This window comes from Bison bison, unplaced genomic scaffold (genome assembly GCF_000754665.1).
Source record: "Bison bison bison isolate TAMUID 2011002044 unplaced genomic scaffold, Bison_UMD1.0 scf7180017864040, whole genome shotgun sequence".
Lineage (NCBI taxonomy): Eukaryota > Metazoa > Chordata > Mammalia > Artiodactyla > Bovidae > Bison > Bison bison.
This window is the reverse complement of record NW_011494612.1, coordinates 6,515,418-6,535,883: the sequence shown is the minus strand read 5'-3', so window position 1 is coordinate 6,535,883 and position 20,466 is coordinate 6,515,418. Positions and strand designations below refer to the sequence as shown.

The following is a 20,466-nucleotide window of genomic DNA, read 5'->3' as shown; positions in this document are numbered from 1 at the left end:
TCAGAAACAGAATGGAGAAGATGCAAGAAATGTTTATCAAAGACCTAGGAGAACTAAAGAACAAACAGAGATGAAAAATAGCCTAAAAGGAATCAATAGCAGAATAACTAAGACAGAGAATGGATAAGTGACTTGGAGGACAGAACGGTGGAAATCACTGCTGCAGAACAGAATATAGAAGAAAGAATGAAAAAAAATGAAGACAGCCTATGAGACCTCTGGGACAACATTAAACACACCAACATTTTCATTATAAGGGTTCCAGAAGAAGAAGAGAGAAAGAAAGGATATAAGAAAATTTTTGAAGAGGTAATAGCTGAAAACTTCCCTAACATGTGAAATAAATAGTCAACCAAGTCCAGGAAGCACAGAGAGTCCCAGGTAGGATAAACCCAAGGAGAAACACCCCAGTACACATAGTAATCAAACTCACAAAAATTAAAAGACAAAGGTAAAATTCTAAAAGTATCAAGGGAAAAATGACAAATATCATATAAGGGAACTCCCATCAGGTTATCAGCTGATTTCTCAATAGAAACTCTATAGGCCAGAAGGGAATGGCACAATATATTTAAAGTGATGAAGGGGAAGAACCTACAACCAAGAATACTCTGCCCAGCAAGAAGACTCTCACTCAGATTTGATGGAGAAATCAAAAGCTTTCCAGACAAGCAAAAATTAAGAGAATTCAACACCACCAAACCAGCTTTACGACAAATGTTAAAGGAACTTCTCTAGGCAGGAAACACAAGAGAAGGAAAAGACCTACAGAAAGTAAACCCAAAACTATTAAGAAAATGGTAATAAGATCATACATATTGATAATTACCTTAAATGTAAATGGATTAAATGCACCAACCAAAAGACATAGCTGGATGGGCAGATAAAAACATGTGCATGTATGCACTTCCACTTACCACATCACTCTGCTTGACCCCTCAAATTGTATGTAATTATTTTATATTGTTAAGTTAATCATATTCCCACTATGGCTTACAATTATAATTGTCTTTTATTTTTTGTCTGGCTATTGATTGTGAAAACTGATAAACTTCTTTTATTGTGATTAAGTAACTATTACCCATTTAATACCATTGTATCATGATTGATAAACAGAAAAATAATAGAATTCTATATCATCAAAACTACCATTTAATAGAAAAACTTGTAATCACTTTTTAAAATCCAGATGCATATCAGAATTACCTTGAAATTTTTTGAAAAATACAAATGCCCAGGTATTGTTTTTTTTCCTCCAAAGCTCCAAATATGTTTCTAATGAACAGTCATGTTTAAAAACAACTGGACTATTTGATGATTTTATACTTTCATCTAGTTTGTTTCACTTTTTATATTTTATATTCAGTGCTCCCATTTCATATAGTTTATGTTTTCCAATTTTTCCAGCTCTTCTTTTTTTTTTTTTTTTGGTGTTCTTTCTCATCCTTTATCAAGAGTAGTAGAAAAACTTTTGTATACATATATATGGGATTCCCTGGTAGCTCAGTGGTAAAAAAAAAAAAAAAATCTCCCTGCAACACAGGAGATGCAAGAGATGTGGGTTCAATCCCTGGGTCGAGAAGATCCCCTGGAGAAGGCAATGGCTTCCCACTCCAGTATTCTTGCCTGGAGAATTCCATGAACAGAGGAGCTTGGTGGGCTCTTTAGGGTATCAAAGAATCAGACACGACTGAGTGACTAACTTTTAGTTAGTGTGTGTGTGACTGTCCTGTCACATTGATCCAAGTGCAGCAGGAAGTATTAGTTATTGTACAAACTCTGCCTTGTTCTGCCGGAAGGCAACCAAGGGCCAGACAATTGTCAAGAACCACATTAGCCAAGGAAACAAGAGAGGCCCCAAGTCCCATTAAGACTTTACATAGGAGTCAACCTTCTACATCATTTTACTTATCTATTGATGGCACTTGTCTTTTGAATAAGTATCTCAGGTCTTTCACTGGCTCACGGGTGTATTGTTCTTCTGCTATGACCTGCAGGGTTTCTGCAAATCAGTCAGACCCAACTGAACAACTAAGCACACAAACACGTACATATACATAAATAGTATGTATAATACATATATTTTAGAAAACTTACGAATTTTTGCCTAACTAAAAAATTTATGACATTTTGATTCTACTTGTTTGACTTGGTATCAATAGAATGCTACATTTCTTATTTTTAAAAAGTAGATATGCAACAAGCAACAGAGGTTTACCTTATAGCACAGGGAACTATAGTCAATATCTTTATAAGATATAAGATATAACCTATAATCAAAAATAATTGAAAAAACAAATATAACATTGAAGGAAGCTAATGATGACGAGTGATGGGTTTATGGCAACATTTGCCACTTTCCATGCCCTGACCTTACCTTACCTTCCCTCTGCCTCTCTCTGCCAGCTGAGATCCCATTCACAGCTTATCTCTTCTTTGCCCCTACTCTAGATCAGGAACCTAAGGGAATCCTTGCCTCTCCAGTCCCTTGGAAGGGCTAGTCTCCAAAGTCACTGAAGCAGCTCTGACCCTGTGAACAAGAGTCTTAGTGGCAGCCTCCTCAGCAAATTTGACACTAGACAGCCCTGAACAACTTCCAGGCCATCCTGGATACTCATCAGGGCCTCCCAGATCACTCAAGGGGCCCCTGGTGCACTTTTATATTGCAGGAAGCATCAAGTAAACCTTTATATCATATGGCCTGGGCAGCTGGTCAGAGGAAGACTGCAGCTATTTAAGCAGATGAAACCCCATTATAGATCAAGCCCCTGAAGCTCAGTGCTAGTGAACTGGCCTCAGGGCCTCTTCAGTGGTTTCCTGTGTAGCTCCAGCTCCTCAAAGGCCTGAGGAAAGGACAGAAGGTGGTCTTGTTTTTACTTGGCACCATGAGGATTCTCCACATGAGCCTTATCTTCCAAGTGTTCTTTTAAGCCTAGGCATATCATAAAACAAAGACAGATAGATAGGATGTTTTTAAGATTTTTTTTAAAAGAAGTTAAATATAGAACAATAGAATGGGTCTGACTTGTTCAGTTGGGTCTGACAGAAACAGGGTTTCTGCAGGGTTTCTTTTACAGAAACCCTGCAGGTCACAGCAGAAGAACAATACACCTATGAGCCAGTGAAATACCTGACACACTTATTCAAAAGACTAGAGATCTCTTCAAGAAAATTAGAGTTACCAAGGGAATGTTTCATGCAGAGATGAGCACAATAAAGGACAAAAATGGTATGAACCTAACAGAAGCAGAAGATATTAAGAAGAGGTGGCAAGAATACACAGAAGAACTCTACAATAAAGATCTTCATGACCCAGATAATCACAATGGTATGATCACTCACCTAGAGCTAGACATCCTGGAATGCTAAGTCAAGTGGGCCTTAGGAAGCATCACTACAAACAAAGCTAGTGGAGGTGATGGAATTCCAGTTGATCTATTTCAAATCCTAAAAGATGATGCTGTGAAAGTGCTGCACTCAATATGCCAGCAAATTTGGAAAACTCAGCAGTGGCCATAGGACTGGAAAAGGTCAGATCCAACCAGTCCATTCTAAAGGAAATTAGTCTTGAATATTCATTCGAAGGACTGATGTTGAAGCTGAAACACCGATACTTTGGCCACCTGATGTGAAGAGCTGTCTCGTTTGAAAAGATTCTGATGCTGGTAAAGATTGAAGGAGGGAGGAGAAAGGGACGACAGAGGATGAGATGGTTGGATGGCATCACCGACTCAAGGGGCATGAGTTTGAGTAAACTCCAGGAGTTGGTGATGGACAGGGAGGCCTGTCCTGCTGCAGTTCATTGTGTCACAAAAAGTCAAACTGACTGAGCAACTGAACTGAACTGAACTGAATGAATAAATACACTTTGAGTTGGGTTAATGACTTCAGAGAGTTGTTACAAGAATCAGTTTGGACATCTGAGATGAAAGGGCCTTGGATGCTCAAAGGCACTAGGCAAGTCTGGAGACTCAGTGCCCTAGCCCATGTACAGAAAGGTCCAACTTTATTCATCAACATGTTTGGAACTCACAGAACTTTTCTTTGCAGCAATATTGAGCTAAGGTGATTAGGATCCATCCAGGCCAGCCACCCCTGAAGAGCCACATAACCTTTATGTTCTAGTTGAGGTATGGCCAACACCATATGACTGTGATGTTTCTCTTGGAAAGTATGTTCAGAGGTCTCCTCTTTCTTCCTTCTTCTATTCCATAAATATCTATTGACTTCCTGTAGTGTGCCAGCTATTTTGTTAAATTCTGATGCATAACAGTGAGACAAACATAAACTCTGCCCTCATAGCGTATACAGTCTAGACAGGAAAGCAAATCTTGAACAAATAATGTTAATAATGTGATAAGTGATTTGAAATAGAAAGGGAAGTAGTAATGGAGGCATCTATGTTACCTAGTTCGAAGGTTTGAATTGCACTCCTAAGGATGAGCAGAACCTAGTTAAAAGAGTGAGTTGGTCATGGAAGTACAAAGTGGGGAAATGAGAGGGATTGGGAGGAAAGGAGGAGGATGAGAACATTAAGGAAATGAAACATGAGAGGTGACTAATGGAGGGACTCATGCTTCTGGAAATAACTAAGGAAAATAAGAAATATGGGTGTATACCTGGGAGCCTTCAGAAATATGGTGGACTCTTGATTCTCTTGGAATTCCTTCTCCTAGCAGGGAGGCTGTCTGGACACAACTGCTCCTTATCCTTGAGGCTAACAGGAGTGGGTAGTGATGTCATGGCTTTGTTTCAGTGTGGGGATGGCCTTCTGGAAGGTTATATATAATCTGAGGAAGCTGATAGGCAAGGGTTGAGGATGAAATCACTTCATATGAAGCACAACCATGAGCTGGAACTCCTGAGTTAACATCATTGGTATTGGCTCAAGATTCTGGGGACAGATCTAACAACTTCATCTTTATCTAACAAGGTAGATAAAGATCTCAAGGCATAAAAATAGGCCATGACTTCTATTCAGTAGCTTCAATAACGCTATGCTATTTTTACACATAATTGCACAATAAGTCTCCAGTATTCTTGCCTGGAGAATCCCAGGGACAGGGGAGCCTGGTGGGCTGCCGTCCATGGGGTCACACCGAGTCGGACACGACTGACGCGACTTAGCAGCAGCAGCAGCACATTAAGTATTTGTGAAGTAAATGAAAGAGTTCACCTTATAATATCAAAAATACATGGATGTATCCTCATTTACATAATCTGGGAGGGAAGTTTATGTTTATAAGCTTATTTTCATAAACTTCAGTGTAGTTTAACTACAGTTTATATAATGAAACACAATACTAAAACCATAAAACATCAGGGAGAAGGAATATTTAATTTTTTTGAAAGATAAGATGCTAGTGTACAGCATGGGGAATATAGTCAGCAATATTGTATTAACTATGTATGGTGACAAATGGTAACTAGACTTATTGTAGTCATCATGTCATAATATATATAAATGTCAAATCAGTATGTTGTACATACAATATAATATTGTGTGGTCATTGTACTTCAACTACAAAAAGATAAAATGTAAGATAATAACAAAGTATTATTATGCTGGATATTATTAAATTCTAGCTTTTTTGGTTGTGAAAAATGGTTTCAAGTTGTGTTTTGCTTAAGTCTTTGCTACACTCACACTTTCTATTTTGTGTTGATGGAGACCTTTTCCCATCCACCAAATATCAGGTAGCACTATGCACAGAGAACTTAAAACTTGACAGAGCTGTAAAGAGGAATGTTGCTCAGTAGACAGAAAGGAAGCTGGAATGTGTATCTTGGTCTGCTGCTAACAGAGTTATAAGCAATGGGACTTTTATGACTCTGTTTTCCTCATACATAAGATTAGATGAGTGCAAGCTGACAAAATCACAAAGCTTCTCGGAGGCACAATGAGACATACATGTTGATAGTTGTTCAAACAAGATACTGTGAAAGACACGATGTGACAGTCACCTCACTGTGACTTGCCCTCTGCTCCTTTTCCTGCTCTTCCTCCCTGTCCTGAGTGGAGAAATCCTCACGTATCACCCTGACTCAGGCAGCCCCGGGAGGTGGGCAGACTGAATTCTTGAGGGTTCCCTCTAAGAAAGGGAAGATTTGTCCCAAACTTTCTTTTTACTCAGTCCAGGCCACTGTATTAGCAAACCTAAAGGCCAGTGTTACAAACAGTTTAATGCTACAGAAAGATATTGTGGCTTCTTTTTAAAAAGTAGGTTGTTTTAGATCCTTAACAATCATTAACTAATGAATGTCTCCTTTTTAGACATATTAAGGTAAAGTCTTCTTGACTCTGTTTTTGACTTAAAAAAAAAAAAATCCACTGGTTTCTCTCTTGTGGTTTAGGCCTTTTAGAATTTGTAGGGAGGAGGGTGAAGCTGTACAGAAAGCCTGTGCTGTAAACAAGCAGTAAGGTAGGGAAGCTTAGTTCCACCCACACCTGAGCCCAAAGCTCAGTTTAACTTCTGAAATCACAGAGAAAGTAGGTCAGAGGGACTTTGCACCAAGCCTACTTGGGCTCCAGTGGCCCCCTGAGGGACTGCTTGGCTCTTCAGCGCCCCTTGAGGTTAAAGGCAAGGTTTGTATCTGAATGGGGGAAGGGAGGCTGGGAATCTCCCAGCTGTGTCCATAGAGAAGCCTTAACTTGTAAACAGCATTAGGGAATCACATTGTTTGAATGGATCATAATTCTAGGATCAGTCACTCCTAGGATTTTGGTGATACATCCTGACATCTGTCAGTTCTTTTGAATGTACTTATTGTCCAATCAACCAAGTTTTTGTTAAGCTCAGCTCTCCCTTGCTGAATGACTGATAGTCAAAGCTATCTCTGGAGGCAATTTTGAGAGAAGAAACAGAAAGGAAAATGCTTCCTCAACCTTTATGCACAAACATTATTGCACAAATGAAAAGAGAAACAATTATCTATTCACAGTGTTTCATAATTTTATTTTAAATTTTATTATATATTCTTCTAAAGGAAAGGAAGCTTTACTTATTAGAAGAATAAACAGATTCTTCCTCTGGAGTTGTCTCCCTCAAACAGCACAGTAAGAGTGTAATCGTTGATTTGTTTCAGATAACCCCTGCTAAACATACAGGTTCTTTAAAACTGAGCAAAATATTAACATTTTTCAAGTTCTCAAGATGAATCTCTTGAGCTCTTCTTGGGAGACAGTAAAAAGGGGGAAAAAAAGGTGGGGGCAGAGGGCAAAAAAGCAATGTGATTTTGTCTTCCTCTTGAATCAAACAGGAGTAGAATTTCGTTCCAGAATATCATGTGTACCTTTCACCCGCCTGGCACTGCATGAATAGAACTCAGTGTCCTTGCCCACTGCAGAAGGCTGTCCTGGTGTTTCCAGGCCAGGTTATTTTGAGGAATAATGCACTTTATAACACTCTCAGAACACTAGTGTCACTCAGGGATTCCACTTCCAGAGTCATCCCTCCTCAACTCTGGACTCATGTATCTGCCTTTGACTTAAGGAGTTTGTCAGTCTTTCTGAGCATTGCTCCATCTCTCTGCTCACTGATAAAGTAGGTAATGAATTAATAGATTGTGGAAATGGCACTGCTTATACCTGGACCACTTTAGTACATAATTATGACTTTCTGTCTATTCCTAGAAGCTGGCATGTCTGTTATGACTTATTGTAAGAGAGACTTTGAGGGCTCCAAAAAAGGAGAGCTGCATTTGGCCAGGCTCTTAGAAGTTTTCATGGAGGAAGCTGCATTTGAGATGAGATTTAAAGAATGGGAACATTTGATATGGAATTGCTGGGTGAAGGGCACATGGGATGGAGAGAGGGATCAATGCTTTGGGAACAGGAACAGGAAGATGTGTTCAGAGGATACTGATGGTACGGCTGGATTCAGTGATATTTCAGAACCCTGGCATCACTTGGAGGACTTTTTCTTCAAATACGGATATGTTGGGCCCCACCTCAGATCAAATGGAATGTTTTGTAGAGGAGCTCAAACCTCAATGTTTTGTTTTTTATAAATCTCCCAAGATTATCCTAAAGTGCATACAGAGCTGAGAAACTCTGAGCTATGCAGGGCCTACAGACAGCCCTTGGAGATGTGCCTGAAGAGTAGGTGATTAAGGAACAATTTCTTTTTTTAATGTCTTTAAAGGTATATGGCTTAATATTTCCCCTACTATAACACTGCTGCTATAATGACAGATTTTACACATAAAAGGTATAAAAATTAAAATTTTGTTTGGGATGAATAAAAATATCATTATTAAATTATTAAATTTATTTAAAGATTTATCATGTATGGATAATTAAAGATGTACCATGGGCCAGACGCTGTCTCAGGTGATTTGTTTTGAGAATATCACAAAAACATTGAAATCATGAGAGAAGTTCTGGGATGTGAGAAATCTACAGTTTTGAGAATTTACTGCTTTGACGAGGTAATAAGAACACACAGGTACATTTGAAGTCTGCGGGTTTTGAAGAATGAGAATATTTTAAAAGGATGAGGCATGTGGGGTATAAATTTGGATTGTAGCTTTGCCACTTACTAGCTGTTGTAGGCTGGTTATGCATCCCCTTTGAGCTGCATGTTCACACCCTTAAACCCACAGATTCGCTCTGAGATTTGAGTGAAACCTCTGTAGAGCACCTGGTGAGCAGGAAAAAGTTAATTTTTGTAGAGTGTACATATTCGTTAAACTGAGTAAACCTCATTCTCAAGTTTACACCAAATTTTGTTCTTCTGGTAGGAGGCACGTGGTGTAATAGGTAGACAGAAGCTAAACACTGCAGAGTCATCTATCCTTCACTGAGTTAGGCAAATTGAGACTGTATTTGCCACAAATTCATCAGGTGCTTTAACTCAATACAACTGGGGAGGGAAAAGGCGGAATCCTCTTTGAGTACTTTGCAGGGACACAGCCTTGAGCAAAAGCATAGATACATGTATCTATGCATGCTTTCTTTGAGTATACCACTCATAAATTTCCTCCTGACTCTCAGTTTTCTGTGTCTGTAATGCTATTACAGAACTATTGTGATGCTTCTCAGGTCAATTCTGAGCTACTTTGAAGGCTCATCTTACACTAGGTGACCTCAGAAATATCTAGTTTCACTGCATTCTTCAGTCTGTGAAAATAGTATCCTTTCTTGGTGTCTAAAACTAGAGAATGTTTCCAGAATGAACAAAGATAAGGGGAGGAGCAGTTTAGGAGACTGACCAAGGAAACCAAGAGGACTAGGTTGTTTACTCTGTTGCTTGAGCCAGTTATTAATCAACTCTGGAGGAGGAAATGGCAACCCCCTCAAGTATTGCCTAGAGAATCCTATGTACAGAGGAGCCTGGCAGGGTACAGTCTGTGAAGTCACAAAGAGTTGGACGCGATTGAAGCAACTTAGAGCCATTAATCAACTCATAAGATTTGAGGCAATAGAATGTTTTTTAGATTATAAGTTCCTCTTGGTTCAAAAGTCACTAAGATCTTTTGTGAAACAACATCTGAACATTTGATTCACATGTATGTTCAGAACATAACAAAATATGTTCTCACCCCCTGGGCCACCAGGAAAACAGCCTCTCATGCTGTCTGGCATCTTTCTGAGACAAAACAGCCTTTATTTTCATACCTTGAGTCATAAAGTGCATTTATTCTTATTTCATTGAAAGAATTAAGAATTCCATTTGGTAATAATGAAATTAAAAAATTGAAACCTCATCCCAGAACTGATGGTAAATAGACTCATATGAGATGACTCCACCTATTGGACAAAGTGGTGTACTCCTACTTCTATCACCCGTTATTAATAAATGAACCAAAGATGTGGGAGCTTCACTAAGGCACTGTGAAAATCACCTGGAGAAAAATAATTTCAGATGATTACTTGATCATCACAGATGGAAAAGTAGAAAAGAAATTAGAAAACTTATTTTATCTGTTACAGGGCAACCACTAAGGGGATTTCTTATTGCATTTTATGTTTTAAAATGTCATAATTCCTGAAAGACCAAGACATACATTCACTATTTATCAAGTCTTTCACAAATATTTGTTTATCTGATTGTGTCTGTGTTGTTGATCTGTGTCTGCACAGAATGTCAAGATTTTTTTGGTGGCTGCACTGTGTAGCTTTTGGGATTTTAGTTCCCTGACCAAGGATTGAACCTTTGCTCCCTGAAATGGAAGCATGACATCCTAACCAGCAGACTACCAGGGAATTCCCAGAATGTCAAGATATTTAATTAACTATATATCTGTAATTTAGATGGGGGAAATGAATGGCCTATGTAGAGTAGTATAGAAAAAACTAATTTCTGAGAATAAATATGCTAATTATAAATTTGAAATCAAAGGACTTGAGTATTAACTATTATTAGATTTTAATTAATTGGTTTCTATCCTACCTTATTTTGATTGGTGTTTGATTTATTTTACAAGTTAAATAGCTTTCTATGCCTCAGTTTCATTTGCAAAATGAAGATATATTAATACTCAAAAATGGTTTACTAGATGGATGATTGTGTGCTCAGCACATTGATAAATATACACTGGAAACACACAGTCCCTGATATCAGAGAACACACTCTTAAGAGGAAATACAGAAAGAAGTCATGCTAATATGAGGCAATATAAACAGCAATATACCCCAGCACATAGAATTATCAAGGAATGGTTGCCAGCTCAGCCCCAGAAGCAAGTGGAGTTATACTCAAGGAAGGCTTCTTGGAGGAAGCAAACTCTCAAGTAAAACTTAAAGGATGAGTGAGAAATAATAAACAAGGAAAGGAGGGTGGAGACCTTGGGATGCTCCAAGCTGAGACTACTAATGGATTCATAAGATGACATTACAAGAGGGGCATTTGACAAAACCAAGGTTCTTGGGGCTCTTAGGGAATATCAGTCTTAACTAAGTGTACAGAGTAGAATCCCAAAGAGACTCTAATCTTGAAAAGTAAGGTGGTAGAAGAAGCCTCAGAAGTGTCCCAGAGGGCCTGCCATGGGCCTTCTGGAAACTTGGTTTCCCTTTTACTGGCTGACAGCTGACATTTTAGTTTCAACCTTCCAAGGAGCAAACACATTGCTTGGGCTTAATGTCAGGAAGGCCTGACCTCTTTATTGGAGTACGATTTTATTTATCACATAAGTCATGAAAAATACCATGTAAGCTCGATAAACATGAGACCAATGAAGTGGTTAGTGCTGCCGAGTCACCTTCTAACCCAGAAGTGTTGTGAATGGAACACTGATTTCCAGAAATAGTATTGCAGAATCTGCTATGGTTCTCTTGGTATTTTAATAATCAACATCTGCGTTTTACTTCAAAGTTTTGTTATCTTCCTTGGTGACAGCTGTAGATTTTTGTTTTGCTTGTTTGGTTTGATGACTGATAGAAAAAATTACTATTACAAAATCATTGTATTTTTGGTAAACTGTTTATTTTGTATTGGGGTTTAGCTGATTAACAATGTTGTGATGGTTTCAGGTGAACAGCGAAGGAACTCAGCTATATATATATATGACAAAATCATTACATTTTTTAAACTAAGCTTTTGAATTATATGAAAATGGTTTATTTTTATATTTATTATAATTCCTTACTTGTTTGTTCATGGCTTCAAAAGAACCAGTTTCCCTTTAACCTTTAAAAGGCCTGTAAAGACTTTGTGTTTTCTTCACAGATATAGGCTAGTTCCAAAGGTTTATTTTCCTGAGCAAATTCACGATGTTGTACGTGCCACGAAGTACTTCCTGCAGCCAGAAGTCTTACACAAGTATTCAGTTGACCCAGGCAGAGTCGGCATTTCTGGTGACAGTGCTGGTGGGAATTTGGCAGCTGCCCTGGGCCAACAGGTAACAGAGATGCCTGAGGTGCTGGTGAAAGGAGGGTGCATGTTAACGTTCAGCAGACAGCACGTGTCCACTAGGTATGGCAAAGGTCTAGCCGGGTAGGCTGGTTACTCAGGGGCCAAGGTATTGAGATGACTGCACTTGGAAACTTCTCAGAGATCTTTCTGAAGTAGGAAAATGGATCATTGAAAGAAGTGTCATCTCTGAGTCTTTGGAAAGGCCCTGGTTACAATTAATGAGAGAAGAGAGCTAGCATTTTAGCATCCTACCCTTGCCCCTCAGGGATATGTCTGGAAATTAAGTTTTCTCTGCTCCTTTTCCATGTTGGACTTGAAAAACAGAGTATTTTTGCTTATGTTTCCATTGCTAAGATTGTTTCCTTAAACTTTGAGCCAAATTTAAAAATTTAAAAGTGTTTGTTAATAGAAAAAGTTAAATGTTAACTTTTAAGTTAAGTGCTTCAGGCACTTTGAATGTTAAAATATATGTTAATCTGAGTTTTACTTCAGGGACTTCCCTGGTGGCTCAGACAGTAAAGCGTCTACTAGACCTACAATGCGGGAGACCTGGGTTCAATCCTTGGGTCAGGAAGATCTCCTGGAGAAGGAAATGGCATCCCACTCCAGTATTCTTGCCTGGAAAATCCCATGGACGGAGGAGCCTGGTAGGCTACAGTCCATGGGGTCACAAAGAGTCGGACACAACTGAGTGACTTCACTCACTCACTGAGTTTTACTTGGTTAAATTCTGTCTAGCTCTAATGGCATCCCAAATTTTGGGCAGCTGTGTAAATTCAAAGATAAGTACATTTTTTTTCTTCTAATGGGTTAAATAATTTAAGAATAGCATTTTTGTCTTCTTACCTCCAAATTTCTTTTGGCATTCTCAAATAGCATCTGCCTTTTCATTTGTGGGATGTCCTGATTTCTTCTCTTTCACTGTAATTAAAGAACTCAGTTCTCTGCTTGGCACTGGTAGGTTTGCTATCCACATGTCCTGGTGCACTGCAGAGAGAATCATGGGCTTTAAAACCAGACAGAACTGGGTGGAATCCAGGCCCCCCTAGGGGAGGTGTGCGGCTTTGGGCAAGTCTCAGGAAAATGAAGATAGTGCCATCTGAATGAAAGGCTGTTGCCAGGACTTAGTGAGATGATGTATGTACAGTTATTGGCATGTATTAAGAACTGCTTTTACAGAGCAACTCATCTTTCCTCAAGATAGGGTTCTAAAGTCTGTTGAGAAACAAAATTGTTTGGCTGAAGTTATCTTGAAGATTGTTTAGTAGCCTGTGAAACACAGTGACCTAGTTAGCTGCCTTTTAGATGTTATGTAAAAAATATATCATTTTAGACACTAGAATTACAAAATGAGGCAATATATTTGCATTGCAGGGAGACCTGGGGGAATGGAGTTCTGCAGTGGTAGGGGTTCAGTCACCTTCCCATCTCAGTTGCACTCTCAGACACACACTCGTGAAGTACAATGAAAGGTGCACTGCCAGCATGATTGAAACTCCCTCCCTCTCACCAACCGTGAGGACTCTAGGCTCATCAGAGGAGAGACCCTGAGGTCCTATTAAAAGACTTTGGAGTCCCATCATCTGTTCATTTAGCTTTTCATACCCATGTTCTCTGGAAGAGTCAGACTAGTTTTTTCTCCCCAGTAAGGCACTGCCTTTTGGGCCTTTCTTGGGAATACAAAACTATCCATCCATAACACCCAGCATGATGAGTATTATGCCAAAGGATAGACAAAGAGTGTTGATGGGTGTTTAAAGACCTAAGAGATCACGTACTTTTGAAATGTTCACTCAAAAGTATGAGTTGCAAACATCACACCTTTCTTAGTAAATATCCAACAGCTTGAAGAGTGGTGGTGATGGTGGTGGCCATTCAAAGTGAAATGAAATAATGTGTTTGCTTTTTCTTCTCCAGTTTAATCAAGATACCAACCTAAAAAACAAGCTCAAAGTGCAAGCTTTAATTTATCCAGTTCTTCAAGCTTTAGATTTTAATACACCCTCTTATCAGCAAAATATGAACACCCCTATTCTTCCCCGATATGTCATGGTGAAGTACTGGGTGGACTACTTCAACGGCAACTATGACTTTGTCCAGGCAATGATAGTCAACAATCACACGTCACTGGATGTGGATGAGGCTTCTGCCCTTAGGGCCCGTCTAAACTGGACATCCCTTTTGCCCACTTCCATCACAAAGAACTATAAGCCTGTCATGCAGACCACTGGCAACTCCAGGATTGTCCAGGAGATCCCTCAGCTGCTGGATGCCCGCTCTGCCCCACTCATCGCAGACCAGGAGGTCCTTCAGCACCTCCCAAAGACCTATATTCTAACCTGTGAGCACGATGTCCTAAGAGATGACGGAATCATGTATGCAAAGCGTTTGGAGAGTGCGGGTGTGGAGGTGACCTTGGATCACTTTGAGGATGGCTTCCACGGGTGCATGATTTTCACCAGCTGGCCAACCAACTTCTCAGTGGGAATTCGGACTAGGAATAGTTACATCAAGTGGCTGGATCAAAACCTGTGAAGGAGTGAGATTTCTGAAAAGCTTGAGCCCCTGCTGACGACCTACACCTGCTTTGGAAAGACATTGACTCTTTAGTCGACTAATTTCCTCTCATTACTTATGAATTATGGAATCTCTATTCTCTGCAGACTTCATTTTAATTTAATTTTAGGAAATGCTTTTGAGTAACATGAGTGCAGAAACATCTGAATCTTGTTCTGTAAGTGGGCCAGTCTCTCTGTTCATGTTTTAACCAAATTGCTACTAATGCCCACAGCTACAGACAGCAGGGTTAGGAGCTGGAATTCGGCTTGGGACTTGCCTCCGTCAAGTTCTTTTTAGAAGAAATTCTACCCACTGTGGATGACCTTTAATGAGTAAAGAAAATGTGGGCTCTTCTTCAACTTGCTAGAGTTTACTTTGATTTCAGAGCAGTGTTAAATATGTGTACTTCAGGGTCAGTGCTGGGTACCAAATGCCCTCTGTTCTTTATGGATGGGTGGCTTTGTTTCCTATGGGAATTTTGGCAAAGCTGTTCTAGCAAGGACAAGTTTCTCAAATGACTTTCTTCCTTTACCGTGTTAATTTATATGATAGCTATCTATAAGTCCAGTTGGATTATGATAATACTTGAAAGTTACTTTCTACCAGTATTATTAGAAAATATGAGGTTGCATGCACTGGATATCTGCACACCGTTGTTTTTTGGTTATGCCATCTCCCTGGGGGAGATCTGGGAGCAAATTTATTTAGATTTAGAATAAATGTTCCTTTACAAAACAAGTAAAAATAGACAAGTGAACCAACCCAATGTTTTCATAATGGCTACATCTGACATAAGTTACTAAGAATAGTGTGTATATAGTTGGCATAGTCAGAGAAGAAGATACATTTAATATTAAAAATATGAAAAATGCCTTTAGAGGGTCTAGTTTATTCTTGAAAACTCAACCTTTTCACTTGTGTAGCTTTAAAATGGGGCTATTTTGGTATATATAATGTATCATTTATTTTTTTAAGTTATTTAATGTTAATATATATATAGCTAGACAAGATTTTTCAAGATAAAGTCAGTAAAGAATATTAAAGATAATGATGTTTTTTTTAAAAAAAAAAACTACCTTAAGGTTTAAAAAAGTGACTTTAGAATTATATCCACAAATAATTTTATGGAAAGAGGTAAAATAGCTATTAATATTATTATATATTGAATATAAAGCCTAAATATTTTGATGTTTATATGCATAACAAATTAAAATAATTAGACACTATGATTACACCTAGTAAAGTCATCTAAGTTCATAGTTCAGTAACTTAGATGAGATACGCACTGATCATTTCTGCTCTCTGTGGTTGGAGGAGCTACTTCATACTCTTGTGGTGATACCCTTCATTATCACCTTCCAGCTAGGTCTGAAGTTGCAGTAGACCAAGTTTCATTTCATGTGAAGCCTTCACTGCCAGTGGGACATCCTTGGCACCGAAAGAAGCTCCAATTCTGATTCGACTTGACTATGTTTTTGCTCCTTCCTGCCACTCTTCCTACTGCTCCAATCTGTGCTTTTTTCAGGCACTGCAGAAAGCAGACATACAGCCAAGCCTTGATACAGTAAATTCACCAGTGGAAAGAAAGTAGAGCCTTTTTACTCATTTGGAAGATAGGTATTTCCTACTTATGAGGATGAAATAACAAATGAGAATCTGCATATTTATTATTCATTTATTATTTAAGTTACAAGCATTTTATGTACGGAAGTAAATGCAACAGTGATTATATGTGTGTGTGCCTGTGTGTATAAAAATAATCATACAGATTAACCTGCTAATGGACTCAGGCAAGTCATTTACCATCTCTGGGCCTTTTTTGCCTGTCCTCTAAAATCAGAGAATTGAACAACTTTATGAGGTATCTTCCAATTATACATTCCAACCATTTTGTCAGACTGGCAAATTGTATTGGCTTCTTCTTCAACAGTGTTTTGTTTTGTAGGTCATTATTTCATATACACAGACATATGCAAGATCAGTTTTTTTTTTTCCTAAAAAACTTGAACTTTAGTTCTTATTCTATGATAGCTAACCTCCTCATATAATACTATTCTTTTTTACATCATTTGAAGGAACCAATATTTGGATCTTATTTTGAGGTTATCCATCTCTAGGGAAACAAAGAAAATATAATACATGCACAAAATTCCTTAAAACGGCATTTCCCCCCAAAGTTGTGAGCCAAATTTTGTAGTAACTACAGACAATAAATCCAGCCCTTCTAGGTCTCCAAAGGGCTCTCTCAGATGAAAAGAGGGAGTGAAAGAAAAAGGGGGTCTTTTTCTTGAGACTTGAATGAATGAAACTTGAAGCATCTCAAGTTTCATTAAAGCTTATATTGGGAATTCCATGGTGGTCCAATGGTTACAATTTGGCCCTTTCACTGCCTTGGCCTGGGTTTGATCTCTGGTCAGGGAACTAAGATCCTGCAAGCCATGTGACAAGGTCAAAAATAAAGCCTTTATGTATGTGATAATGACTTACACAGTATCCCACCTTGCTTGAAGTTTTCCTTGGGATAATAATTGGGAATCATGATACACAAGAACCACTAGATGCAAGAGAGGCTTATTGCTGTTTAATCGCTAAGTCATGTCCAACTCTTTTTGTGACCCCGTGGACTATAGCCAACCAGGCTCCTCTGTCCATGGGATTTCCCAGGCAACAATACTGGAGTGGGTAACCATTTCCTCCAGGGGATCTTCCTGACCCAGGGATTGAACCCACATCTCCTGCAGTGACAGATAGATTCTTTACCACTGAGTCACCAGGGAAGCCCACAAGACAGGCTAAACCAACCAAAATCTGAGCGCTAAGAATTCCTTTGGGAAACATACAGAGTTTATGTTGAAGATATTTTGGTTTGAAATGAGTTTAAGTTCTGTTCTTATAAAAAAAAGTTTATGCTCTGCAAATTGAATTTTTTAAGTGTTATGGCTTTGTTTTCCCATTTTAAGAAAAGAAGTGGACAGTCTTTTTATAATGTTTGTGAAATGTGAACATAAATATATGATGAAAAAAATCTGTGCTACAAAATATAGTGAAGTATAAGTTAGTTAATCTTTTATCATTGATTTGTGAAGAAGTTAAAGACTTGTATAATTATATTTGGGAATATAATATTTTGTGCATGATCTTTTAACCTTTGACTTTTTGCTTATTTCTCACTGCAAAGGGGAAGGCAGATTTTATGAAGGATTTTGGTAGCCAATCTACTTTTGTAAGACGAAAATCCACTGTGGAGTTAGGAAAGTATAAATCTGTTTTGATTCATGTTTGTAAATAAACTGTCTCTGTCTGGAAATGTGCCTATTTCACTTCCCCTCATTCATTTTCTGGTTCCCATCTCCCTTTCTCTCCATACCCCAGGTCCCTAGCCACAATGCTGCGCAAATCTTCACCCCCTGGAGTCCTCCAGCTCCCTTTCAGTTACTGAGAAGGGCTCAGTGGCCTCCTTTATGGCATTCATTTCATGTCTGGATATAGTATGTGCTGCTCATACTGGAAACCTGCCTTGAACTGGCTAGAATAGTCATAAAAACTAGGCACTAGGCAGACCCTGTAACAATCTGAGGACTTTCAATACACATTAGAGGTGTATCACAGTGCATATGAATTTGTATTTGAACAAGTTCAACCAAAGAAGTATTGATACCACTGAAGGCAAGTTTTCACACTAACCCTGACATTACAAGTAAAGCTAATAATTTCATGATTGAGTTTGTTATGCTCAGTTTACTTCAAAATCATAGGAATTAACAAAAAAATTTTTTTCAAAATAAATTGTTTGATTTGGTTCTAAATGGTCACATACATGTGGATAAATTAGATTTTCCGATTCAATTAGAGTTATTTTCATCCTCTCCAACAAAACCTCTGGTGGGTGGCTATATTTTGCTGGTGGGATCCACTAATGGTTCCTTTGGGGCATTTAAAGTTCTCCTTTGGGGCATTTAAAATGCACTGTATGTGTTTTAGTATTGCTTTTTCTTGTGATCTTTCTTTTTTAATCCCCCATTTTAAAAAATCTCATATTTTCCAACAGATCCCTTATTTAAACATCTAGAAGATACTGATATCAGCGCGACATTCCCATGATTTCAGAGGTTGGAAATGTAAATATGATTTACAGTAGGCATACATGTATTGCTCAGCCCTGTCACTCAGCACCAGCATTTTGTCATTAGAGAGAGAGGCTGGTGACATTTTGTGTCTTGTTTGGAATGTTCCTCCCAGATATTTCAGATTGAGAGCTCCATCTTCTCACATAGACTTTCTACCCAGACTAGCTATTTGTTACTGTTTTTCTTTCATAAGAGTAGAGTTTTCCAGTTGCTACTTGACATGCAGTGGTTTAATATATGGACTGTGGAGGCAAATATGAGAATCCAGATGGCTCCTGTTAGGCCAGACATTAAAAAGTTTTGTAAACACATAAAACAATGCCACACTTCTCACTTGTTTGTGTTTGGAAAATTTAGTAATTTTTTTCCCCCATAGGATATAGCTTAAGGTAACATGTAATAACTAAGTACATTATTAACTATTGAGTTAGCCAGAAATTTTGTTTAAGATGTTATAGAAAAACCCAAATGAATTTCTAGCTAATCCAATATGTTTAAAATGTCTCCGTTTTAATTTCTAATACAGTAAACATCAATAAAGTTCATAGGAACAACAGCTGTTTGGGGTCCTCAGTAGTTTTTATAAATATAAGAAAATTATGAGACCAAAAGAGCTGAGAAGTGCTGTCATACAGCATCATTCCTGGGCAAGCCCTATATGTGGTGCTAGGCTGCAGTCAGCCAACACCAACGTACACTTGTGCACGCACACCATGTTTCTCTTACCTAGTACTCTTCTCTACACTTGCCCTTGCCTTTCCTTGTCTTCCTTTGCCAGTCTGCTCCAGGAAGCCTGTCCTAACTCCTCCCTCCTTGGGGTATTTAGAGATCTCTCCTCTGGCCCTATTTTGCACTCAACACATAGCAGATGATAGCCAGTTAGTGCATCTGACTTCCTCACAAGACTGTGGGATCCTTGATGCAGGGTCATGTCGGCATCAATTCTATAACTTCAGTGCGTGACACAGTGCCTCTCATGGAATAATGACTCAATAAATATTTGCTGCACGAATGTTTTTATGTTGTCACAATTAAAACACAATGTTATTTTCAATGACCCACCCTTATGGCAGAAAGTGAAGAAAAACTAAAGAACCTCTTGATGAAAGTGAAAGAGGAGAGTGAAAAAGTTGGCTTAAAGCTCAACATTCAGAAAACTAAGATCATGGCATCCAGTCCCATCACTTCATGGGAAATAGATGGGGAAACAGTGGAAACAGTGGCAGACTTTATTTTTCTGGGCTCCAAAATCACTGCAGATGGTGATTGCAGCCATGAAATTAAGAGACGCTTACTCATTGGAAGGAAAGTTATGACCAACCTAGACAGCATATTAAAAAGCAGAGACACCACTTTGTCAGCAAAGGTCTGTCTAGTCAAGGCTATAGTTTTTCCAGTAGTCATGTATGGATGTGAGAGTTAGACTATAAAGAAAGCAGAGCGCCGAAGAATTGATGCTTTCAAACTGTAGTGTTGGAGAAGACTCTTGAGAGTCCCATGGACTGCAAGGAGATCCAACCAGTCCATGCTAAAGGAGATCAGTCCTGGGTGTTCATTGGAAGGACTGATGTTGAAGCTGAAACTCCCAATACTTAGGCCACCTGATGCAAAGAGCTGACTCATTTGAAAAGACCCTGATGCTGGAAAAGATTGAGGGCATGAGGAGAAGGGGACGACAGAGGATGAGATGTCTGGATGCCGTCACCGACTCAATGGACATGGGTTTGGGTGGACTCCAGGAGTTGGTGATAGACAGGGAGGCCTGGCTTGCTGTGGTTCATGGGGTTGCAAAGAGTCGGACAGGACTGAGCAACTGAACTGAACTGACTGAAAATTATGCCTGGTGCCATTATATATATATTTGCTTATTTACTCTTAAGACAAAAATTTGTTTGTTTCTGTTCTCCGCGCTTCCCCCCCCCCCC

At 38.8% G+C, this 20,466-nt stretch overlaps 1 protein-coding gene across 1 annotated transcript in view; it reads left to right on the top strand.

Moving 5' to 3' along the window:
• The window catches only part of NCEH1 (neutral cholesterol ester hydrolase 1), a 42,518-nt gene extending 24,797 nt beyond the window's left edge, over nt 1-17,721 (top strand). Inside the window, exons 4-5 of the mRNA XM_010835267.1 lie at nt 11,670-11,841; nt 13,773-17,721. Of these exons, the coding sequence (XP_010833569.1) occupies nt 11,670-11,841; nt 13,773-14,390 (790 nt within the window). The 3' untranslated portion in view covers nt 14,391-17,721. The remainder of the gene's footprint in view (nt 1-11,669; nt 11,842-13,772) is intronic.
• Nucleotides 17,722-20,466: the final 2,745 nt, after the last annotated feature.